Source organism: Heptranchias perlo, chromosome 10 (assembly GCF_035084215.1).
Source record: "Heptranchias perlo isolate sHepPer1 chromosome 10, sHepPer1.hap1, whole genome shotgun sequence".
NCBI classification, from domain to species: domain Eukaryota; kingdom Metazoa; phylum Chordata; class Chondrichthyes; order Hexanchiformes; family Hexanchidae; genus Heptranchias; species Heptranchias perlo.
Window position 1 is genome coordinate 26224299 of NC_090334.1, and position 26098 is coordinate 26250396.

The 26098-nt window shown below is 46.3% G+C and overlaps 2 protein-coding genes across 2 annotated transcripts in view; one reads left to right on the forward strand and one right to left on the reverse strand.

The window, feature by feature from the left end:
- aven (apoptosis, caspase activation inhibitor) overlaps positions 1 to 8390 on the forward strand; it is a 101998-nt gene extending 93608 nt beyond the window's left edge. The window contains exons 5-6 of the mRNA XM_067991362.1: positions 6624 to 6981; positions 7530 to 8390. Coding sequence (XP_067847463.1) covers positions 6624 to 6981; positions 7530 to 7642 — 471 coding nt within the window. The 3' untranslated portion in view covers positions 7643 to 8390. The remainder of the gene's footprint in view (positions 1 to 6623; positions 6982 to 7529) is intronic.
- ryr3 (ryanodine receptor 3) overlaps positions 6474 to 26098 on the reverse strand; it is a 399971-nt gene continuing 380346 nt past the window's right edge. The window contains exons 99-103 of the mRNA XM_067991361.1: positions 23436 to 23592; positions 22398 to 22462; positions 21196 to 21296; positions 11904 to 11955; positions 6474 to 9249 (exon numbers count right to left, since the gene is read on the reverse strand). Of these exons, the coding sequence (XP_067847462.1) occupies positions 9154 to 9249; positions 11904 to 11955; positions 21196 to 21296; positions 22398 to 22462; positions 23436 to 23592 (471 nt within the window). The 3' untranslated portion in view covers positions 6474 to 9153. The remainder of the gene's footprint in view (positions 9250 to 11903; positions 11956 to 21195; positions 21297 to 22397; positions 22463 to 23435; positions 23593 to 26098) is intronic.

The following is a 26098-nucleotide window of genomic DNA, read 5'->3' on the forward strand; positions in this document are numbered from 1 at the left end:
TCCAATTTGTACTTGTCCCACCTCCCCCAGAACCGGTTCCAATGGCCCAGGAATTTGAATCCCTCCCTCTTGCACCATCTCTTAAGCCACGTATTCATCCTAGCTATCCTGTCATTCCTACTCTGACTAGCCCGTGGCACTGGTAGCAATCCTGAGATTACTACCTTTGAGGTCCTACTTTTTAGTTTAACTCCTAACTCCCTAAATTCAGCTTGTAGGACCTCATCCTGTTTTTTACCTATATCGTTGGTACCTATATGCACCACGACAACTGGCTGTTCACCCTCCCCCCCAGAATGTTCTGCAGCCGCTCCGAGACATCCCTGACCCTTGCACCAGGGAGGCAACATACCATCCTGGAGTCTCGGTTGCGTCTGCAGAAACGCCTGTCTATTCCCCTTACAATCGAGTCCCCTATCACTATAGCTCTGCCACTCTTTTTCCTGCCCTCCTGTGCAGCAGAGCCAGCCACGGTGCCATGAACCTGGCCGCTGTCACCTTCCCCTGGTGAGCCATCTCCCCCAACAGTATCCAAAACGGTATACCTGTTTTGGAGGGAGATGACCGCAGGGGACCCTTGCACTGCCTTCTTACTCTTCCTCTGTCTGTTGGTCACCCATTCACTATCTCCCTCAGTAATTTTTATCTGTGGTGTAACCAACTCACTGAACGTGCTATCCACGACTTTCTCAGCATCGCGGATGCTCCAAAGTGAGTCCATCCGCAGCTCCAGAGCCGTCAAGCGGTCAAACAGTAGCTGCAGCTGGACACACTTCCCGCAGGTGAAGGAATCAGGGATACAGGAAGGATCACTGAATTCCCACATCCCACAAGAGGAACATGACACGGGTCTGGGATCTCCTGCCATGACTTAACCCTTAAGTTAGCTTAACAACAACTACAATGACTTATTATTTTTCTTAATTAAATTTATAATTTATAAGCCCTACTACTCCCAATAAGCTTTACAACTGCTAGTAAACCTTCGACTACTACTCAAACCTTACAATTACTAAGTTACATTAATTTTGAAAGTTAAACGAGTCAAATATTCACCAACCAATCACTTACTTGTTTCCCTGTGATGTCACACTTGGATTTTTCTCAGAATGTGGTGGGTGGCAGAAACTGAACTCACCCCGACCCCCGACCCCCGACCCCCCACCACCGACTGAACTCACCCCGACCCCCGACCCCCACCACCGACTGAACTCACCCCGACCCCCGACCCCCCCCACCGACTGAACTCACCCCGACCCCCGACCCCCGACCCCCCACCACCGACTGAACTCACCCCGACCCCCGACCCCCCCCACCGACTGAACTCACCCCGACCCCCGACCCCCCCCACCGACTGAACTCACCCCGACCCCCCCACCGACTGAACTCACCCCGACCCCCGACCCCCCCCCACCGACTGAACTCACCCCGACCCCCGACCCCCCCCCCACCGACTGAACTCACCCCGACCCCCGACCCCCCACCACCGACTGAACTCACCCCGACCCCCGACCCCCCACCACCGACTGAACTCACCCCGACCCCCGACCCCCCTCCACCGACTGAACTCACCCCGACCCCCGACCCCCCCCACCGACTGAACTCACCCCGACCCCCGACCCCCCCCACCGACTGAACTCACCCCGACCCCCCCCCACCGACTGAACTCACCCCGACCCCCGACCCCCCCCACCGACTGAACTCACCCCGACCCCCGACCCCCCCCACCGACTGAACTCACCCCGACCCCCGACCCCCCCCACCGACTGAACTCACCCCGACCCCCCCCCACCGACTGAACTCACCCCGACCCCCGACCCCCCCCGCCGACTGAACTCACCCCGACCCCCGACCCCCCCACCGACTGAACTCACCCCGACCCCCGACCCCCCCCCACCGACTGAACTCACCCCGACCCCCGACCCCCCCCCCCACCGACTGAACTCACCCCGACCCCCACTTCACCGACCCCCCCCCACCGACTGAACTCACCCCGACCCCCACTTCACCGACCCCCCCCACCGACTGAACTCACCCCGACCCCCGACCCCCACTTCACCGACCCCCCCCCACCGACTGAACTCACCCCGACCCCCACTTCACCGACCCCCCCCCCACCGACTGAACTCACCCCGACCCCCGACCCCCACTTCACCGACCCCCCCCCACCGACTGAACTCACCCCGACCCCCACTTCACCGACCCCCCCCCCACCGACTGAACTCACCCCGACCCCCGACCCCCACTTCACCGACCCCCCCCCCACCGACTGAACTCACCCCGACCCCCGACCCCCCCCCACCGACTGAACTCACCCCGACCCCCGACCCCCCCCACCGACTGAACTCACCCCGACCCCCGACCCCCCCCCACCGACTGAACTCACCCCGACCCCCGACCCCCCCCACCGACTGAACTCACCCCGACCCCCGACCCCCCCCCACCGACTGAACTCACCCCGACCCCCGACCCCCCCCACCGACTGAACTCACCCCGACCCCCGACCCGCCCCCCACCGACTGAACTCACCCCGACCCCCGACCCCCCCCCCGCCGACTGAACTCACCCCGACCCCCGACCCCCCCCCCGCCGACTGAACTCACCCCGACCCCCGACCCCCCCCCCGCCGACTGAACTCACCCCGACCCCCGACCCCCACTTCACCGACCCCCCCCCACCGACTGAACTCACCCCGACCCCCGACCCCCCCCACCGACTGAACTCACCCCGACCCCCCCCACCGACTGAACTCACCCCGACCCCCGACCCCCCCCCACCGACTGAACTCACCCCGACCCCCGACCCCCCCCACCTACTGAACTCACCCCGACCCCCCCCACCGACTGAACTCACCCCGACCCCCGACCCGCCCCCCACCGACTGAACTCACCCCGACCCCCGACCCCCCCCGCCGACTGAACTCACCCCGACCCCCGACCCCCCCCCACCGACTGAACTCACCCCGACCCCCGACCCCCACTTCACCGACCCCCCCCCCACCGACTGAACTCACCCCGACCCCCGACCCCCACTTCACCGACCCCCCCCACCGACTGAACTCACCCCGACCCCCGACCCCCACTTCACCGACCCCCCCCCCCACCGACTGAACTCACCCCGACCCCCACTTCACCGACCCCCCCCCACCGACTGAACTCACCCCGACCCCCGACCCCCACTTCACCGACCCCCCCCCACCGACTGAACTCACCCCGACCCCCACTTCACCGACCCCCCCCTCACCGACTGAACTCACCCCGACCCCCGACCCCCACTTCACCGACCCCCCCCCCACCGACTGAACTCATCCCGACCCCCGACCCCCACTTCACCGACCCCCCCCCCACCGACTGAACTCACCCCGACCCCCGACCCCCACTTCACCGACCCCCCCCCCCACCGACTGAACTCACCCCGACCCCCCCCCACCGACTGAACTCACCCCGACCCCCGACCCCCCCCCACCGACTGAACTCACCCCGACCCCCACTTCACCGACCCCCCCCCACCGACTGAACTCACCCCGACCCCCGACCCCCACTTCACCGACCCCCCCCCCACCGACTGAACTCACCCCGACCCCCGACCCCCACTTCACCGACCCCCCCCCACCGACTGAACTCACCCCGACCCCCGACCCCCACTTCACCGACCCCCCCCCACCGACTGAACTCACCCCGACCCCCACTTCACCGACCCCCCCCACCGACTGAACTCTCCCCGACCCCCACTTCACCGACCCCCCCCCACCGACTGAACTCACCCCGACCCCCACTTCACCGACCCCCCCCCACCGACTGAACTCACCCCGACCCCCACTTCACCGACCCCTCCCCACCGACTGAACTCACCCCGACCCCCGCTTCACCGACCCCCCCCCACCGACTGAACTCACCCCGACCCCCGACCCCCACTTCACCGACCCCCCCCCACCGACTGAACTCACCCCGACCCCCACTTCACCGACCCCCCCCACCGACTGAACTCACCCCGACCCCCCCTCCCCGACCCCCACTCACCGACTGAACTCACCCCGACCCCCACTTCACCGACCCCCCCCCCTCACCGACTGAACTCCCGCTCTCTCCGCGCTGTTTATATCCCCGCTCTGGTCTCGCTCTTTCCCGCTGCTCACCGACTGAACTCCCGCTCTCTCCGCGCTGTTTATATCCCCGCTGTGGTCTCGCTCTTTCCCGCCGCTCACCGACAATTCCAGCTTTTCTAGTCTCTCCACATAACTGAAGCCCCTCATCCCTGCCACCATTCTAGTAATTCTCCTCTGCACTTTCTCCAAGGCCTTGACATCCTTTCTATAGTGTAGTGCCCAGAATTGGCCACAATACTCCAGCTGGCGTATAACCATGTTTTATAAGGGGTTAGCATAACTACTTGCTTTTGTACTCTCTGCCTCTATTTACAAAGTCAAGGATCCCATATGCCTTTTTAAGCAGCCTTCTCAACTTGTCCTGCCACCGTCAAAGATTTCTGAACATACACCCCCAGGTCTCTCTGTTCCTGCACCCCCTTTTAAAATTGTACCATTTAGTTTATATTGCCTCTCTTCATTTTTCCTACCAAAATGAATCACTTCACACTTCTCTGCGTTAAATGTCATCTGCCATGTGTCTGCCCATTTCACCAGTCTATGTCCTCCTGAAATCTGTTGCTATCCTCTTCACTGTTTACTACATTTCCGAGTTTTGTGTCATTTGCAAACTTTGAAATTATACCCTCAATACCCAAGTCCAGGTCATTAATATATATCAAAAACAGCAGTGGTCCTAATACTGACCCCTGGGGGGGGGGGGGGGTGTCACCATTGTATACTCCCCTCTAGTCTGAAAAACAACTGTTCACCAATACTCTCTGCTTTCTGTCCCTTAGCCAATTTTGTATCCATGCAGCCACTGCCCCTTTAATCCCATGGGCCTCAATTTTGCTAATACGTTTATGATGTGGTACTCAGGGAGCTGTGGATGTAGAAAAAAGAAAATAAAGTCCATACTCCATGTATTTAATACTTATATACTTTGCTTTGTTCAAATTGGCTGCTGTGTTTCCTACAACAGTAACTACACTTCAAAAGTACTTTCTTGGCTGTAAAGCGCTTTGCGATGTCCTGAGGACGTGAAAGGTACTATATAAATGCCAGTTTTTTTTTAATGAGCTCTTTCAGAAATTTAGGTGTTCAAATCATACCATGCAGTGATAATACCGAAAACATTGCTATGAAATTTCATTGGTTACTATTTTAACTAAAGCAATAATATGTTTATTTCAAAATGTTTTGGCTAAAATAGCTGAGAGAGAAATTAAAGTGTGTTCCACATATTTCAAAGTGATTATGGTATTTAAATGTTTCAAAAACAAAAGTAACCAGTATTGATTTATGAACCTCAACATTGCTGAATTATAAGCTAACAGCTGAGGAAATGTTGGAGAGTCAATAAGGGTATCGAGGCACTGCGTGCAAAAAATATTTACAAGGATGATACCAGAACTGAGAGGTTATAACTATCAGGAAAGATTGAACAGGTTGGGGCTCTTTTTTCTTGGAAAGAGAAGGCTGAGGAGTGAGTTAATAGTGGTCTTTAAAATTATGAAGGGATTTGATAGGTGAACGTAGAGAAGATGTTTCCACTTTTGGAGGTCCAAAACTAGGGGTCATAAATATAAGATAGTCACTAATAAATCCAATAAGGATTACAGGAGAAACTTCATTACCTAGAGAGTGGTTAGAATGTGGAACTTGCCACCACATGGAGTAGTTGAGGCGAATAGCACAGATGCACTTAAAGGGAAGCTAGATAAGGACATGAGGGAGAAAGGAATAGAAGGGTATGTTGATAGGGTTAGATGAAGTAGGATGGGAGGTGGCTCGTGCACAGCATAAACACCGGCATAGACCAGTTGGGTCGAATGGCCTAGTTTCTGTACTGTAAATTCAATGTAATCAACCACATCACCCTCATCAACCCTCTCCTTTATTTCATCAAAGAACTCAATCAAGTTAGTCAAAAACAATCGCCTTAAACAAATCCGTGCTGGCTGTCATTGATTAGCACATGTTTGTCCAAGTGCCGATTCATTTTGTCCTGGATTATTGTCTCCAAAAGTTTCTCCATCACTGCCGTCAGGCTAACTGTCCTGTAATTGCTGGGTTTATCCCTCTCTCTTTTTTTGAACAGGGGTGTAACACTTGCAATCCTCCAGTCCTCTGGCACCACTCCCATATCTAAGGAGGATTGGAAGATTGTAGCCAGAGCCTCTAAAAATTTCCACCCTTACTTCCCGCAGCAACCTAGGATGCATCCCGGGTGACTCTTCTACTTTGAGCGCTGCCAACATTTTAAGTACCTCCTCTTTATCTATTTTTCTCCTAACCAATTTCTCTACTGCCTCACAGGAATAAAACAGAAAGGGGTCATAAATAAATGGGAAATATTTGAGACTTGGAGTAAAAACTTGAGAAATTGTACTCAACAAAGACTTTAATTTATATAGTGCATTTTCACATGTCTCAGACACTTTTCAAAGTTCTTCACAAACGATGAATCATTTTGCCATGTCGACAAATTCAGTCTCTTCAATCAACCTTCCTTTTTTTGTATCCTTCAAATTAGATAACTCCTCCTGCAGAACTACCACAGATGAGACTGAAGAGTATGCATGATGGCCTAAGCAAATTTAGCCAATTTAGAGCACAAGCAATAGCTCCCTCAACAGATGTGGGTACCATCCCGGTCAACTCTGTGCCTGAGGATCCAGGCAAACAGACCTTCAACCTTATGCTCAATCCTGTAATACAAGCACCCGAGTGTGCTCCACCTGCATCTCAGCAACTACCAGACAAGCTAGACGAGGATCTGGATTATTTGCTTAAATTAGAAATGCCTGTCAGCAAAAGTAATGATATTTTCTTAAAGGGAGCTCAGGATGTAGAAGTTCTCTGTGATCCTGAAACAGTTAATACTTCAACTGGTGAGAAGAATCATTCTTTTGAAGCTCGATTTTTTTTTTTAAGATGCTAGAAATATTGATGTTGAACTTTTAGTAAAATAGCACTAATTTCATCTTTTTGAATATACATACATGGTAATGCAATTGTATTTGATCCAATTTAGTATGTTTTCCACAGCACTTCCTAATGTGGTAAATTACAGTAACTAATTTAATGTAACAGATGATAACTATAATCACAGATGCAGATAAATAAAGTCATTGTTGCACTTAATGAAGTTAAGAGTTGCTTCCACCTGACAAAGAGGCTAAATTTAATTCAGTGTTTGAAAAAATATAGTGGAGAAAAAAAATCACCTATTATACAATTTTATAATTTTATAATCATAACTGTCCTCATCCAAGAGTGAGCAGTGACCTCTGGTATATAAATTGTATACTACATGGTATTTTCTTATGGTGGATATTGGTTGCTTGTATATCGCTAGTAAGCACTGAAGCCAATTTGTATTTCACATATACTCCTATTGTTGCTATTGTAACATTATTATTTCTTTGCTGTTAAATAGACTCTTATGGTGCAGAAGTGATAGACAATACAAGTTCACAACCAGCAGAAACAGCCAAGAAGCTTGACCCCGAGGAGGAACTGGAAGATTGGTTAGATAGCATGATATCATAATGCCACCATGACAATCTTGCAAGTATATGAACGAAGACTAAAAATACATTGACTGTAAACACAACAGTGGCATCGCATTTCCTGCACACAGCATGCACTGGGGTAATTGTTGGGACATGTTTCTTTCTGAATTGATTGCTGTTATAACATGAAATTCAACAGTGTTACATTGTTGGCCAGTTTAGACACATTTGTTAATGTTTGCTTCTTAACACTGCAAATATTAAAAGTAGGTATCAGGGTTTATGCTTACACCTAGCTAGTGAAAATGAAAATGTGATCATTTGAGTGAATGGCTTAGATTCAACGACAGAATTCTAAATCTTATTGTATGTAAAAGGAGATTGCTGAGTCAAGGTGTAATGGAAATTGTAAAATCCATAAATTACCTGTTACTGAGATTTTTATTTTGTTCTTTTTTTGAGTAAAGGATTAAATTATACATTAAGTAAAGAGACACATTTTAAGAGCTTTGATCTATTGCTGTGAAACAACTCTGGCATCATTCATGTTATTACAATTAAAGCAGATTTTTAAAAATAATGTCTTCACATAGACCAGGTTCACCAATCTTGCATCTACTTTCATTTCCATAGCCAAAGATTTTCCATCCCATCCTTTTCAAAACAATATTTATGCTGTGCTTTCAAACCTGCTCCAATGACAGCAGTTACAAAGCAAATTGTAGAATAATGTGCTGTCAGTAATCATTTTCAGAATAAACAGACATAATCTTATAAAAAAGATACATTATTGAATTTCATTTGCTTTATTTCAAAACTGTGCATCACATCGCAAATAGTCAGCACTGATGAATTCATTTTTTCTTAATGTTGAATTATTTGAAATTGAAGCTTTTAGGTTGTGATTGCTTTTAATTTAAAGAAAAGGTTTACAAGGAAGCACAGCCAATGCACATTGATGGTCAGAGATAATGGCACTTTATGCTCAAGAAAGATTTCAAGTGTTACAGAATTTCACAAAATTAAATGCCGTATCCAGTAACAACTTTATAAATTAACAGCTCAGCTGCTGCCATGGCAAGCACAATGAGACCAAGCTTAAGGTCGTACAGTATACAATAAGATTTAACATTGTGAACAAACAGAACAAATTCTAACATAGCCTTTTTGAAGATCATAAACTAGAAAACAGAACATATGTAGTGTTGCATAGCCTTGGCTAGAGGTAAGGCACAATTTTTTTCAATGCTTTCTTGCAATTTGTAACCTTTGCTTTGCTGTGGCTTTGTTTAATCAGTTAACCAGGAGCCACAGGAAAGGTTAACTTAAAATATCTTCATAACAGTTTCAATTCTGGTAAGTATTACAGTTTGGATACTTAAAGCTGAATGTCACTATGTGTTTAAGACAGTTGTATTTTCAACACCTTTCACATTTATTTTCATTTTGCCTCAGAATAGTAAATATGTGTTTGCTCTATTTTCCATTATATACTCATGCCAAGCTCCCCGTGTTCAGTCAGTAGGTAAGTTTAAGAAGTGTTTTCATTTATCCAAGCTGATCCTCATATTGTTTGCGGAAACAGTCTCCAGCAGGGAAAAAATCCCAACAGCGCCCTTGGTACATCTTCCATACAAAAGACTCCTTAAATCGATGGACAGAAAGTTGTGATCAAAATCATTTTTACTGCATACCACCATAGCTAAACAATTTTGTACTTGCTTAGTGTCAGCTTGGCTCAGTGGTAGCAATCTCATCACTGAGTCAGAAGGGTCATCTCACTCCAAAACTTGAGCATATAATCTACACTGACCGTTCAGTGTTGTACTGAGGGAGTGTTGTATTGTCAGAGGTGCTGTCGTTTGGTGAGACATTACACTGTCTGTTCAGGTGGCTGCAAAAGATCCCATAACACTATTCGAAGAGGAGCAGAAGAGTTCACCTGCTGTCCTGGCCAACATTTATCCCTTAACCAATAGCAGCAAAACATATAACCAGTCATTTATCTCACTGCTGTGCGCAAAGTGGCTGCCATGTTTGCCTATACGACAACAGTGACTACATTTCAAAATAGGTCATTCTTAGGAAATGGAGGGCACTGAAGGTATGTAAGTTATTTAAAAAAAATGTTAGGCAAATGGGTAAGCCTCAATCTTGGGCTACACTTTGCAGCACTACTAATTCTCCGCATTTAATGTTCACACATTGCGTTAAAGGGAATTGCCTAACTATTATGCCCATGATTCCTGCACCCCACCCAATGTAGGCTATAGCTACAAAAAGAAACACCCTCCATTGTGCGAACATTAGTAATATTGATTAGAAAAGTAGCTATTTGTGTGTGAGCCTAAACAATGTATGCTGTGAGGCTGTTCAACCATGGGGCTATTATAGTTAGTCTTCACCTGACAGCTTTTTTTATACTTTCCAGCAGAAACTCTGGCCAAATGCCCTAGCCCAGAGATTCAGAGACATACTATAGTATCATGGCTAAGATCAGTTAATTCAGGACAGAAGTGATCAAACTGTAATCTAATCTCACAACTCAGATGATTTAAACTTCTTTTGTTAGTTTACCTGAATCCTGGTTTAGATTACTATCTTCTAATCACTTTATCCATTGATAAATTTGCCCTCAGGGTTCTGGAGATGCCTATAATTTTCACTGGTCATATAAAGCATCGAAAGTTGAAGGACAACAAAACTTATTCAATGGATCATGAAACACCCAAAAAAGCATTATGAAAGTGGAGGTAATTTTGTCCTGTTCTCAAACACAAGAAGCATTAATAGCGTGAAGTGTTCTTCCCTTCCACACCCCACCAAATACAAAATTGAGTTGAAATAAATTCAACTGATAAATTTTTAAAAAGTAGACTAAAGGAAGCATGATTGAACACTCACAGAGCTCTCTCTTCACTAAACTTGGGAATCCAGGAAGTCAAGGCAGTAATCGGTGTTCTAGAAAACCCTGTAAGCAATCTTACAACACTAGGTTATAGTCCAACAGTTTTATTTGAAAATCAAAAGCTTTCGGAGCTTACCTCCTTCGTCAGGTGAGTGAGTGAAGCGTTCTAAAATCGCATAGCATATATTAGGCTGGGTTCATGTCACGCTACACGTAACACCACCAGCGGAAAAAAAAGTAATCTGTTTCCAATACAACTGGACATTCTCTGAGAGAGAGAGAGAGAGAGAGAATGTCCAGTTGTATTGGAAACAGATGACTTTTTTTTCCGCTGGTGGTGTTACGTGTAGCGTGACATGAACCCAGCCTAATATATGCTATGCGATTTTAGAACGCTTCACTCACTCACCTGACGAAGGAGGAAAGCTCCGAAAGCTTTTGATTTTCAAATAAAACTGTTGGACTATAACCTGGTGTTGTAAGATTGCTTACATTTGTCCACCCCAGTCCATCACCGGCATCTCCACATCCTAGAAAACCCTACACAGCTTAGTGAATAAGCATCAAATGGCAAGTGGAGGGTATTGTTCACTACTGCCATCTGAATGACAGGAATCCTTCCGGGGGGTTGGGTGGGGGAAGAGAAAATTAACCACCATTCCATTTGTTCCGAAGCACATTGCGTCAGATTTCCATCAGCTGTGCCTCACAAATTTTCAGATAATTCAGAAGACAGTTTTTGGCTGTGTGTTGGGGTTGGAGCTTTATACATAGCTAGGGCCTTCCTCTGTCTAAATTAGCACTACTTTGGTATGGCTGCTATGATGTGTGAATGAAGAAAGAACTATGGCCTTTTGCAAATGAAAGACATCTTTCACACAGCATGAACCCTCTTACCCATTCCCTCAAGCTCTGTTAACTTTGTTTTGGTACTCAGTCGAGATTAGCTCCAAGTTAAAAATGAACTGGTGTTAGGTCCTCAGACTTTATACAAGATAAAAGCAGGCAACATATTAATGTCACAATGTAAAATTCTCATGGACATTTTTTAGCACATGATTTCCCTAGAACCCAACGAAGTTGGCTGAGTTCCCATGGTATGTGAAGAATGCCCATATTCAAAGAATGATTTAGAACCTTTCAAGGTGGGTAATATGTAACCTAACTCACTCACTCACATGGGAAATAAAAGTATTGGGTGATGGAGGGAAGGCACGCTGTTGGGGCCGAGTAAAGGAAGTTTTACGTCCTGTACCTGAACAGCAAGTATTGAACACTGACGTGGGAAAGCATTCCATTTCTCAAAGCTAACATCCCTCTGCTTGATTGAGCACAAAACAAAAATTCATTAGAATTTTTTTAGATTCATATTCAACATAATGCTACTTACCTGACCAGTGTGTTCAGTTTCATCTTTATTTATGAGGTACATCAGGAAGAACCTGAACAACAGAAAACACTGGTAAACTCCAGTTAAATTAGCTTCTGCTTTCTCTCCGCATTATCTTTGGAAGGCATAATTATTCAATATTGTTAAAGAAATGTTTTGTGTCAGGATTTTGTATCTGTGAGAACCCAGGAGTAGAATCTCAAAGTGTACAAATAACATCACTCTGTATTTAGTACTTTAATATTTTGTAGACATGAAAATCTACCATCTTTTAAGCAGATGCAGGGTGTTATCGGGGCAGGCAGTGGCGGTTTTTGGGGTGGTGCCCAATTACATTGCGTCTCTACCCTGTTTGGGCAGCGCCAGGGTTTTCTGAAGGACTGTTTACATCCAGCCCCTTTGCTGATAATGTCAGGGAAAGGGGCGGAACTGGCAGGGTGACCTCATCTGACCAAATTCCTCCCAGTTCCATCGCTGTTGCCACCAGTGCTCTCTGCACCTGCACAAAACAGGCATAAAGTAAAGTCTGCTGTATGCCAAAAGGCTGCTTTCCTTTCAGCAATCAGTTGCAAAGCCATTGGCTGCTATCAACTTTTCTTGAAAAGGATCTGATTTTAAAAACAAACTTTCTCTTCGGCTAAACCAGCCAGCTCCCCTTCTCCCTCGTGCCTTGCCAAACCCTCCTCCCATTTCTTCAAACGTTTAAACATTTTCAATTTCTGCTTGAAAAGCTTGCCAAAAGTAGCTAGCGGTTGGACGTTACTGCTATTCAAAAGTCCACAAAAGTGAGATGCCCTAAATTGATTTGACACCTCATTTATAGCATCAATCTCAGAAGTCATATCCAGTTCACTAAGAAGTAAACAGATGAAACCTGTATAAAGGCTGAAAGCTGTGACGTTGAATTTGATGTCAGAGTAAATATCTCTGCACCCATGATTCTTAGGAGCAGGTCACCCTCAAATTCACAACAAAGGGCAGGTGTTCTAGCTGCACCGCCACTCACCCACTTCATGGCGATGGAGTCAGCGGTGCCTTGGGCCAGTGGACAGAACCCTGGTCGTCCATGGTTATGACAGAAGAGCAGGATGCGGGTGTTTGGGGCATGTGTATTTACAAGGGCTGTAATAATTGTATTAATATAGCAGCTTATCACATCTCTACTCCAACTCTGTGCACTTATAAGCTGAATGAGCAAAACTTGTCTATACTGAGGTGGAGGGGGCAGTCGAGTGTTGGTAGGAAGAGGGAGACTGAGGAATTTGGGTCGGAGGATGGTGAGGGGAGAGAGAGAGGCTGTGGCGGGGGAGGGGGAATTGGGGCTTGAGTGGGAGAGAGATAGGGAGAGTTGGGGGGGGGGGGATCAGGGGAATTGAGGCTTGAGCAGGGCAGAGAGAGTCAGACTGTGGAATGGTGTGGGCATAGCTCAACATTTTCTGCAGAGCTGGGAGCAGCAGCAACATGGTGAGTGAGTGAGGGGAGCGGCTAGTAAAGGGGTGATTTAAACTTGGGGACTTTACTGGGGTTAAACAGTGAAAGAGTGTTTCCATTGGTGGGCGAATGGAGAACAAGGGGCCAGACAGCCCAATGAGATGTGGCCTGTTAAAAGTGGCATCGACTGGGGAACCTTACCGCACCTTAATCAGTGCAGGGGAATTCTGGCTGTAATTTTAGGGGGAATGTTATAGGATTACTACAGGTAGGTTATCGGGATGTTACGACCAGTTCCATATAGACTATCAGTGAGTTATTATATTACTTTTGGTTACGGTGGGAATCTGAGTGTTACTATTAGTTACTGGTGGAATCAAAGTTCCTTCCACCTTTGGTTTCGCCTCTGCGAATCGCTCCCCCACCTTCGATTTCCTGTCTTCCCTATCCTTGATTTCCCCTCTTTGCCTTCTCATGGGTGGCCTCCTGGTTCTCGGAACTTCTCGCACAACAGTTGCTGGCGCCAAACAAGGAGCAAAGATACTCAACTGAAGGGGATCCAACATCACCTCCCAAACCCACGACCTCCTCCACCTGGAAGGACAAGGGCAGCAGGTGCATGGGAACACCACCACCTCCAAGTCACACACCATCCTGACTTGGACACATATCGCTGTTCCTTCATTGTCACTGGATCAAAATCCTGGAACTTCCTACCTAACAGCATTGTGAGAGCACCTTCACCACACGGACTGCAGCAGTTCAAGAAGGCGGCTCACCACCTTCTCAAGGTGGAGGGACAATAATTGCCAGCCTTGCCAGCGATGCCCACATCCTGAGAATGAAAAAATGCAACAACATTTGCAGATGTCACGTGGTCAAAACTTCAGGAATGCGTCCAACTATGAGTTGGCAACCCTAGGTCAGGCTGTCAGGTAAAGGAGTGGTCAGGTGGATGTTGATCTCTGGGACTGCTGAAATGTTCATAATGAAGAGTTAAATCATAGCTCCTTACTGATATAAGTGGATTAAAAGTTTCCATTACATTTACTAGTATCACTCTAAATAGAATTTTCAAGCAGTTTTTAAAATAATTCATGCTTAAAACTACATTTTAAAATAATCTGATTCCTTAGACATGTTTCCAGTACTGAAAGGAAGACTAAAGTAAACCTCAACTCCTTAATCTAACTTACAATGATCTTTATATAAATTTCACACACATACGAAATAAGAGCTGGAGTAGGCCATTCGGCCCCTCGAGCCTGCTCTGCCATTTGATAAGATCATGGCTGATCTGATTGCAACCTTAACCCTACTTTCCTGTCTACCGACTATAACCTTTGACTCCCTTGTTAATCAGGAATCTATCTAACTCAGCCTTAAAAATATTCAATGACCCTGTCTCCATTGCTCACTGGGGAAGGAAGTTCCATAGACTCATGACCCTCTGGGAGAAAAAATTTCTCCTCATCTCTGTCTTAAATGGGAGACCCCTTATTTTGAAACGGTGGCCCCTAGTTCTAGTCTCTCCCACAAGGGGAAACATCTTCTCAGCATCGACCCTTTCATGTCACCTCAGGATCTTATATGTCTCAATAAGATCAAACTCCAGTGTATACAGGCCCAACTTGTCCAACCCTTCTTCATAAGATAACCCCCTTATCCCAGGAATCAATCGAGTGAACCTTCTCTGAACCGCTTCTAAAGCAATTATGTCCTTTCTTAAATAAGGAGACCAAAACTGCACACAGTATTTTAGATGCGGTCTCACCAATGCCCTGTACAACTGCAGCAAAACATCTCTACTTTTATATTCCATTCCCCTTGCAATAAATGACAACATTCCATTTGCCTTCCTAATCACTTGCTGTACCTGCATACTAACTTTTTGTGATTCATGTACTAGGACACCCAGATCCCTCTGTACCCCAGAGTTCTGCAATCTCTCTCCATTTAAATAATATACTGCTTTTCTATTCCTTCTGCCAAAGTGGACAAGTTCACATTTTCCCACATTCTACTTCATCTGCCAAACTTTTGCCCACTCACTTAATCTATCTATATCCCTTTGCAGACTCCTTATGTCCTCTTCACAACTTACTTTCCTACCTACCTTTGTGTCATCAGCAAATTTAGCAACCATACATTCGGTCCCTTCATCCAAGTCATTGATATAGATTGTAAATAGTTGAGGCCCAAGCACTGATACCCTGTGGCACTCCACTCGTTACATCTTGCCAACCTGAAAATGACCCATTTATGCTACTCTGTTTCCTGTTAGCTAATCAATCCTTTACCCATGCTAATATGTTACCCCATACACCATGAGTACGGTAGCATAGTGGTTATGTTTCTGGACTAGTAATCCAGAGTCATGAGTTCAAATCCCGGCACAGCACCTGGGAAATTTAAATTCAATTAAATAAAATCTGGAATTAAAAAAAAACTAGTATCAGTAATGGTGGCCATGAAACTACTGGATTGTTGTAAAAATCCATCTGGTTCACCAATGTCTGTCAGAGAAGGAAACCTGCCGTCCTTACCCAGTCTGGCATATATGTGACTCCAGACCCACAGCAATGTTGTTGATTCTGAGATGGCCTACCAAACCACTCAGTTGTACAATCTCGCTAAAAAAAGTCATAAGAATATAACCGGATGGACCACTAGGCACCGGACACGACAAAGGCAAACCAAGCCCAGTCGACCCTGCAAAGTCCTTCTCACTAACATCTGGGGACTTGTGCCAAAATTGGAAGAGCTGTCCCACAGACTAGTCAAGCAACAGCCTGAAATAGCCATACTCACGAATCATACCTTTCAGCCAACGTCCCAGACTCTTCCATCACCATCCCTGGTGATGTACTGTCCCTCCTACAGGACAGACCAACCAGAGGTGGCGATATAGTGATATACAGTCAGGAGGGAGTGGCCCTGGGAGTCCTCAACATTGACTCCGGACCCCATGAAATCTCATGGCATCAGGTCAAACATGGGCAAGGAAACCTCCTACTGATTACCACCTACTGTCCTCCCTCAGCTGATGAATCAGTCCTCCTCCATGTTGAGCACCACTTGGAGGAAGCACTGAGGGTAGCAAGGGCACAGAATGTACTCTGGGTGGGGGACTTCAATGTCCATCACCAAGAGTGGCTCGGTAGTACCACTACTGACCGAGCTTGCCGAGTCCTGAAGGACATAGCTGCCAGACTGGGCCTGCGGCAGGTGGTGAGCGAACCAACACAAGGGAAAAACTTACTTGACCTTGTCCTCACCAATCTACCTGTCACAGATGCATCTGTCCATGACAGTATTGGGAGGAGTGACCACCGCACAGTCCTCGTGGAGATGAAGTCCTGTCTTCACACTGAGGACACCATCCAACGTGTTGTGTGGCACTACCACTGTGCTAACTGGGATAGATTCAGAACAGATGTAGCAGCTCAAAACTGGGCATCCATGAGGTGCTGTGGGCCATCAGCAGCAGCAGAATTGTATTCCAGCACAATCTGTAACCTCATGGCCTGGCATATTCCTCACTCTACCATTACCAACAAGCCAGGGGATCAACCCTGGCTCAATGAGGAGTGTAGAAGACAATGAGGAGCAGCACCAGGCGTATCTAAAAATGAGGTGCCAACCTGGTGAAGCTACAACGCAGGACTACATGCATGCTAAACAGCGGAAGCAATATGCTATAGACAGAGCTAAGCGATTCCACAACCAACGGATCAGATCAAAGCTCTGCAGTCCTGCCACATCCAGTCGTGAATGGTGGTGGACAATTAAACAACTAACGGGAGGAGGAGGCTCTGCAAACATCCCCATCCTCAATGATGGCAGAGTCCAGCACGTGAGTGCAAAAGACAAGGCTGAAGTGTTTGCAACCATCTTCAGCCAGAAGTACCGAGTGGATGATCCATCTCGGCCTCCTCCCGATTTCCCACCGTCACAGAAGCCAGTCTTCAGCCAATTCGATTCACTCCACATTATATCAAGAAAAGGCTGAGTGTACTGGATACCACAAAGGCTTTAGGCCCCTACAACATCCCGGCTGCAGTGCTGAAGACTTGAGTTTCAGAACTAGCTGCCCCTCAAGCCAAACTGTTCCAGCACAACTACAACACTGGCATCTACCCAACAATGTAGAAAATTGCCCAGATATATCCTGTCCACAAAAAGCAGGACAAATCCAATCCGACCAATTACCGCCCCATTAGTCTACTCTCAATCATCAGCAAAGTGATGGAAGGTGTCGTCGACAGTGCTATCAAGCGGCACTTACTCACCAATAACCTGCTCACTGATGCTTAGTTTGGGTTCCGCCAGGACCACTCGGCTCCAGACCTCATTACAGCCTTGGTCCAAACATGGACAAAAGAGCTGAATTCCAGAGGTGAGGTGAGAGTGACTGCCCTTGACATCAAGGCAGCATTTGACCAAGTGTGGCACCAAGGAGCCCTAGTAAAATTGAAGTCAATGGGAATCAGGGAGAAAACTCTCCAGTGGCTGGAGTCATACCTAGCACAAAGATGGTTGTGGTTGTTGGAGGCCAATCATTTCAGCCCCAGGACATTGCTGCAGGAGTTCCTCAGGGCAGTGTCCTAGGCCCAACCATCTTCATCAATGACCTTCCCTCCATCATAAGGTCAGAAATGGGGATGTTAGCTGATGATTGCACAGTGTTCAATTCCATTTGCAACCCTTCAGATAATTAAGCAGTCTGAGCCCGCATGCAGCAAGACCTGGACAACATCCAGGCTTGGGCTGATAAGTGGCAAGTAACATTCGTGCCAGACGAGTGCCAGGCAATGACCATCTCCAACAAGAGAGAGTCTAACCACCTCCCCTTGACATTGAATGGCATTACCATCGTCGAATCCCCCACCATCCACATCCTGGAGGTCACCATTGACCAGAAACTTAACTGAACCAGCCATATAAATACTGTGGCTACAAGAGCAGGTCAGAGGCTGGGTATTCTGCGGCGAGTGACTTACCTCCTGACTCCTCAAAGCCTTTCCACCATCTACAAGGCACAAGTCAGGAGTGTGATGGAATACTCTCCACTTGCCTGGATGAGTGCAGCTCCAACAACACTCAAGAAGCTCGACACCATCCAGGACCAAGCAGCCCGCTTGATTGGCACCCCATCCACCACCCTAAACATTCACTCCCTTCACCACCGGCGCACTGTGGCTACAGTGTGTTCCATCCACAGGATGCACTGCAGCAACTCGCCAAGGCTTCTTGGACAGCACCTCCCAAACCCGCGACCTCTACCACCTAGAAGGACAAGGGTAGCCGGCACATGGGAACAACACCACCTGCACATTCCCCTCCAAGTCACACACCATCCCGACTTGGAAATATATCGCTGTTCCTTCATCATCGCTGGGTCAAAATGCTGGGACTCCCTTCCTAACTGCACTGTGGGAGAACCTTCACTACACGGACTGCAGCGGTTCAGGAAGGCTGCTCACCACCACCTTCTCATGGGCAATTAGGGATGGGCAATAAATGCTGGCCTTGCCAGCGACGCCCACATCCCATGAACGAATAAAAAAAAGAGCTCTTATTTTGGGTAGTAGCCTTTGATGTGGCACCATGTCAAAAGCCTTCTGGTAATCCAAGTACACCACATCCACAGGATTCCCTTTATCCACGTTGCTTGTTACTTCCTCAAAGAACTCTAATAAATTAGTCAAGCACGATTTCCCTTTGACAAAGCTGTGTTGACTCTGCCTGATTGCATGGAGATTTTCTAAGTGTCCTGCTATAACCTCTTTAATAATAGATTCTAGCATTTTCCCTATGACAGATGTTAAGCTAACTGGCCTGTAGTTTCCTGCTTTCTGTCTCCCTCCTTTCTTGAATAGAGGAGTTACATTTGCTATTTTCCAATCTGATGGGACCTTTCCAGAATCTAGGGAATTTTGGAAAATTAATACCAATGCATCTATTATCTCTGCAGCCACTTCTTTTAAGACCCTCGGATGAAGTCTGTCAGAACCTGGGGACTTGTCAGCTTTTCGTTCGAATATTTTTTTCAGAACCCTTTCCCTGGCGATTGTGAATGTTTTAAGTTCCTCCCTTCCTTTCAACTCTTGGTTCACAATTATTTCTGCAATGTTATTTGTATCCTCTACAGTGAAGAAGACGCAAAATATCTGTTCAATTTATCCGCCATTTCCTTGTTCTCCATTATTAATTCCCCAGACTCACTCTCTAGAGAACCAATACTCACTTTACTTACTCTTTTCCTTTTTAAATACCTGTCGAAACTCTTACTATCTGTTTTTATATTTCTAGCTAGCTTTCTCTCGTACTCTAATTTCTACCACCTTATTATTCTTTTAGTCATTCTTTGCTGTTTTTTATATTCTGTCCAATCTTCTGACATGCCATTAATCTTCGCAGAATTGTATGCTTTTTCTTTTAATTTGATACTATCTTTAACTTCCTTAGTTAGCCATGGATAGTACATCCTTCCCCTGGAGTCTTTCTTTCTCACTGGAATGTATCTTTGCTGAGTGTTATGAAATATCTCATTAAATGTCTCCACTGTATCTCTACTGGCATATCCCTTAACCCAATTTCCCAGTTCATTTTAGCCAGCTCTGTGTTCATGCCCTCATAATTGCCCTTATTTAAATTTAAAACACTAGTCTTAGACTGACTCTTCTCTCCCGCAAACTGAATGCGAAATTCTATCATATTGTGATCACTGCTGCTTAGAGGCTCCTTTATAATGAGGTCATTAATTAATCCTGTCTCATTACGCATTACCAGATCTAGACTAGCCTGCTCTCTGGTTGGCTCTAGAACATGCTGCTCTAAGAAACTGTCCCGAAAGCACTCTATGAACTCATCTTCCAGGCTACCTTTGCCAATCAGATTCTTCCAATCTATATGTAGATTAAAATCACCCATGATTATCGCTGTTCCTTTCTCACAAGCCCCCATTATTTCTTCCTGTATACCCTGTTCTACAGTGTGGTTACTGTTAGGGGGCCTATAAACTACTCCCACAAGTGACTTCTTGCCTTTACTATTTCTTATCTCTACCCAAACTGATTCTATATCTTGGTCTTTAGAACTAAGGTTATTTCTCTCTATTATACTCATCCTTAATTAACAGAGCTACCCCTCCACCTTGTCCGAGCTTCCTGTCCTTCCGAAATGTCAAGTACACTTGAATATTCAGGTTCCAGCCTTTGTCATCTTGCAGCCATGTCTCTGTCATGGCTATCAGATCGTAAATATTTATTTCTATTTGAGCTGTCAATTCATCCATTTTGTTATGAATGCTATGTGCATTCAGATGCAAAGCCTTTAGTGCTGTCTTTTTACTATTTTTGCAACCTCTAGCCTTATCTGCTGGCGCACTCTTAAATTTGCATGCTCTGTCCCTTCCTGTCACTCTCTGATTCTCATTTCCCTTATTGCTACCTTGCTCTCTTGCCTTGTCCTCTTTCTTTAATTTATCACATCTTCCCTTACTTGATCCCTCACCCCCACTATTTAGTTTAAAACCCTCTCTACCGCCCTAGTTATACGATTTGCCAGAACACTGGCCCCACCATGGTTCAGATGAAGTCCGTCCCAACAGTACAGCTCCCTCTTTCCCCAGTACTGGTGCCAGTGCCCTATGAATCGAAACCCATTTCTCCCACACCAATCTTTGAGTAACGAATTTAACTCTCCAATCTTATTTACCCTATGCCAATTTGCTCGTGGCTCAGGTAATAATCCAGAGATTATTACCTTTGAAGTTCTGCTTTTAATTTAGCCCCTAGCTGCTCATTCTCCCTAAGCAGACAGTTTACAAATGCAGAACAAAGTATTTGATACTCACAGATAGTTTGCAAGGTTGTGTTCTTGTAAAGTATGTATCTCGAAACCATGCGGTGTAGTGTCGAAGTAATCACTGCCAATTCCACAAATAAAGCATTTGGTCTAGGATTCAATAAAAGAACAATCCATTCATTGAAGTAACTATTTGAATCATTGGCATAAATTTTAACTCTGAGCCGGGAAGACGGCGGGGGGGGGGGGGGCGGGGGGCGGGAGGAATTCCTAACGGGAAACCCAGAGGTACGCGTTCCCCGGACGTCCTTACAATTTTGACGTAAGGACGTCTTTTTTTTGATGGTTTTCCGCCCAACAGACCAGCCTAATTGACAGAGAACAGGAAAGAAGTAGATGCGAGAAGGTAAGTCTTACATGATTGGGGGGGGGGGGGGGTCAGGAGTCATCGAGGGGGATCGGGGTGGGAATCATCGGGAGGATCGTGGGGCGGGAGTCATCAGGGGTCGTAGATCGTAGAGGGGGTCACTGCAGGTAGACTTTTTAGGCCTAGGGGAAGCACACCTGCTCCTCCTGGCCCACAAGCTGTGCTATAAAGGCACGTACCTGTTGTTTCGGGCCTTCTCGCCTCCTCTCACATGGCATGAAGTAGAAGGCCTGGGAAACCCGGCCCCCAGGTGTTAAAAACAAAAAAGCTGTTAAAATGGAGGCCTGCAGCCTCCTTGAAAGCTTTCGGTGACCGACCCGCCTCCTAAGAGTGGGTTGGTCGACCGCCCCTCATCCTGCCTCCATTAAAACCGGAAATGGGCAGGTTTTAGATTTAAAAATTTTTTACTGCCCCCAACCCATCCATTTTTCTGAATTAAAATCATGTCTTTTCTCCTTTCCAACATAAATAATGACTAGTATTTCTTCAGCTTCTGGGAAAACTATAGTTATATGGTGGTACACAGCTCATTTATATATTACCCGTTCTTATATCTGTACAGCACTAATGTGAGAAGATGAAGAATAGTGAGCAAATCTGTCAATGCCCATGGAACTGCTACCTTCAGCACAGGAGGGATAAGAAAATGGCAGCTGGGACGAGGGGTGGGGGAGAAGAAACCTGCTTATGAAATCTTACTCCTAGTAACACTGAGCTTGAGATCTTTAGCTTAGAAATAGTAGGGAGGAAATGGGAGCCGATGTCAATTTAAGAAAAGGATATGATGTGACAGATGTAAGATATCATTTATAAAATAAACACACCTCCATGTCTTCTCGCACTTGCTCCTGTTGGTCTCTCAGCTCACCAAAAGCATCAATAATCAAGCCTAAGTAGCAGAAAGTGATAGTGTAACCAATGTTTGAGCAGCTTACAGTTTACATTACACTGCAACTAAACTCTCACTCATATACATACCTGTGTGTGCTGGTACAAAGACAACTTTTTATGGCCAAAATAAAACAAAAAAGATTTTCTTAACCTTGATACCCGTTGTCCGATGCAGAGTTTTTTTTGCTTACAACCTAGGATTAATTTTCACTCTAGTTATTAATATATGGTAATGTAATTCAAATGTTGTACTTTTACATACTTTGATTTTGGTTGGCACAACTGCTGTCTACTATACAAAAACTGGTTTGGTTTTTAAGCCTTTCAAATCTTTTGTGAAACAAGTTATAATTACAAATTTTTTATGCTGTAAATGTGTTTTTGAACTTAGGTTTTGTACTTTCTGCCCCTGTACTAGATTTTATCTGGTTTTTATCTAAAACTCGCATCAATGAATTACGCAGTTCCACGGCAAATGTCAGCAAATGTGTAACAAGCATTTTAATTAATGTGCTCCCTCTATCATAATTACATGACAAGTAGAATCACTCATTCATTGGGATGTTTGCATATATTGGGATATATATGTAGCATTTTACAAGTTTATTAATTTGCCTATATACATATAGCTTTTTGCAGATGTCACCGGATTGGTATTATTTGTATTCTGTAACTTATATAGTTGGTACTAAAAGGACCACATACATATGGAACAAGTAGCACTGTAAATAAACAAAGACAATATCTCACATATTGTCAGAAACTGAAATGTGTTATGAAGGCAGGGAGCATTGAATTGTGAAGGTCAGGTAGTGGGCACTGGAAGGTTAAAGTGAAAATATGTGGTAGAAACCTGTTGGTACATGTTTCTTAGAAATTCAACACTGAAGAGTGAATAGTACTAACCCAGGATGAAAGGATTTATTAAATTAAATTCTATCTCAAGATTTCCTTATGGTTAGGAGACATACCCTGAATAATGGCTAGTAGGATGACAATGACAAAGAAGAAGAATGTGATGTCAAAGATAATTCGATACAGTTCAGAAGGATCACCAGCAGGGTCTTCAATTTCATCTCCAATGCCACCGCCAGCTCTGACACCCACATACATGTGGAACAAGTAGCACTGTAAATAAACAAAGATAATATCTCACATATTGTCAGAAACTGAAATGTGTTATGAAGGCAGGAAGCATTGAATTGTGAAGGTCAGGTAGAAAATGAGTCAGTCTTCTGAGTCAATACTGCAGCTACAAGATTCATTAAATATTTTGTAAATTGTTAATGTTGGCCACAGCAATAGTTGGCAATTTAAAATTCTCATCCCTCTAAGTCTCACCCAACCCTATCTCTGTAACCTCTCTGACATTAAATGAGCATGCATTATACAAGGATTCCTTGTGAAGTCTCAAGATTTTTGGATTACTTTGATTTATTGGTTTCACTCTTACTGGGTTGGAGAGGTGGGGAAATCAGCAAGGGTTCGTACCCTGACTGTTATACTGCTGAACATTGAGCATGTATGAGGACAGGATCAGCTTATCTGTGATGCCACACATGAATAGATAACATGCTGACACTCAGTGTCTGGGTTACAAATGAGAAATCACCACATAGGTCAGAGATAATGGAAGGCTAAATGTAAGGAATCTTACAACACCAGGTTATAGTCCAACAATTTTATTTTAAAATCACAAGCTTTCGGAGATTATCTCCTTCGTCAGGTGAGTGAGTGAGTGAAAGGTTCTCAAATCGCATATCTTATATTAGGCTGGGACACACTCACACCAATCAAAGGTGTCGTTGGTGTTCAGACAGGTTAGCCACGGAAAACAGTTCTGAATACACAATGGTCAGATTACAAAGCCAGAGAGAGAAAGACACCCGAAAGGCAGAGAGAGAGAGAGAATGTCCAGTTGTATTAAAAACAGATAACTTTTTTTCCCCTGCTGGTGGGGTTACGTATAGCGTGACATGAACCCAAGATCCCGGTTGAGGCCGTCCTCATGGGTGCGGAACTTGGCTATCAATTTCTGCTCGACGATTTTGCGTTGTCGTGTGTCTCGAAGGCCACCTTGGAGAACGCTTACCCGAAGATCGGTGGCTGAATGTCCTTGACTGCTGAAGTGTTCCCCGACTGGGAGGGAACCCTCCTGTCTGGTGATTGTTGCGCGGTGTCCGTTCATCCGTTGTCGCAGTGTCTGCATGGTCTCGCCAATGTACCATGCTCGGGGGCATCCTTTCCTGCAACGTATGAGGTAGACAACGTTGGCTGAGTCACAGGAGTATGAACGATGTACCTGGTGGGTGGTGTCCTCTCGTGTGATGGTGGTATCTGTGTCGATGATCTGGCATGTCTTGCAGAGGTTGCCGCGGCAGGGTTGTGTGGTGCCGTGGACGCTGTTCTCCTGAAAGCTGGGTAATTTGCTGCGAACGATGGTCTGTTTGAGGTTGGGTGGCTGTTTGAAGGCGAGTAGTGGAGGCGTGGGGATGGCCTTAGCGAGGTGTTCGTCGTCATCGATGACATGTTGAAGGCTGCGGAGAACATGGCGTAGTTTCTCCACTCCGGGGAAGTACTGGACAACGAAGGGTACTCTGTTGGTTGCGTCCAGGGAAGTCTATCGTCAATTTGTCCAACTACACCCTTCAACCAGACGAAATCGAAGTTCTCAGCCGAGGGCTCAATTTCTGCCCCACCACCAAAATGGACCCCATCGGTGTCGCGGCAGACACAGAGGAATTCATCAGGAGAATGAGACTCCGGGAATTCTTCCACAAATCCCAAGATTTCAGCAGTGAACCCAATGAGACAATCAACGATGTGGAACAGCAGACAGAGAGATCCGCGGTACAGCAACCAAAGAAGACAGAGTCAAACTGGACTCCTCCGGAGGGTCGCTGCCCTCAGCTGGACACGTATGCTCAAGCTGTCAGGAAATGTGTCAATGCCAGATTCATCAGCCGCACTCACAAGACAGTCCAGAATGTCACCTGAGCACAACGCAACGCCATCAACGCTCTCAAGACCAACCGCAACATCGTCATCAAACCAGCGGACAAAGGAGGAGCCATCGTCATACAGAACAGAACGGACTATTGCAAAGAAGATTACCGACAACTGGACAACCAGGAACACTACAGACGGTTACCCGCAGATCCGACCAAAGAACACACCCACCAGCTCAACAAACTGATCAAGACCTTCGATCCAGACCTTCAAAGCATCCTACATGCTCTCATCCCACGTACTCCCCGCGTGGGAGACTTCTACTGCCTCTCAAAGATACACAAAGCCAACACACCCGGACGTCCTATCGTATCAGGCAACGGAACCCTGTGTGAGAACCTCTCTGGATACGTCGAGGGCATCCTGAAACCCATCGTACAGGGAACCCCCAGCTTCTGTCGCGACACTACAGACTTCCTACAAAAACTCAGCACCCACGGACCAGTTGAACCAGGAACACTTCTCACCACGATGGACGTCTCTGCACTATACACCAGTATCCCCCACGATGACGGCATCGCTGCAACAGCCTCAGTACTCAACACCAACAACAGCCAATCTCCAGCCGCCATCCTACAACTCATCCGCTTCATCCTGGATCACAATGTCTTCACCTTCGATAACC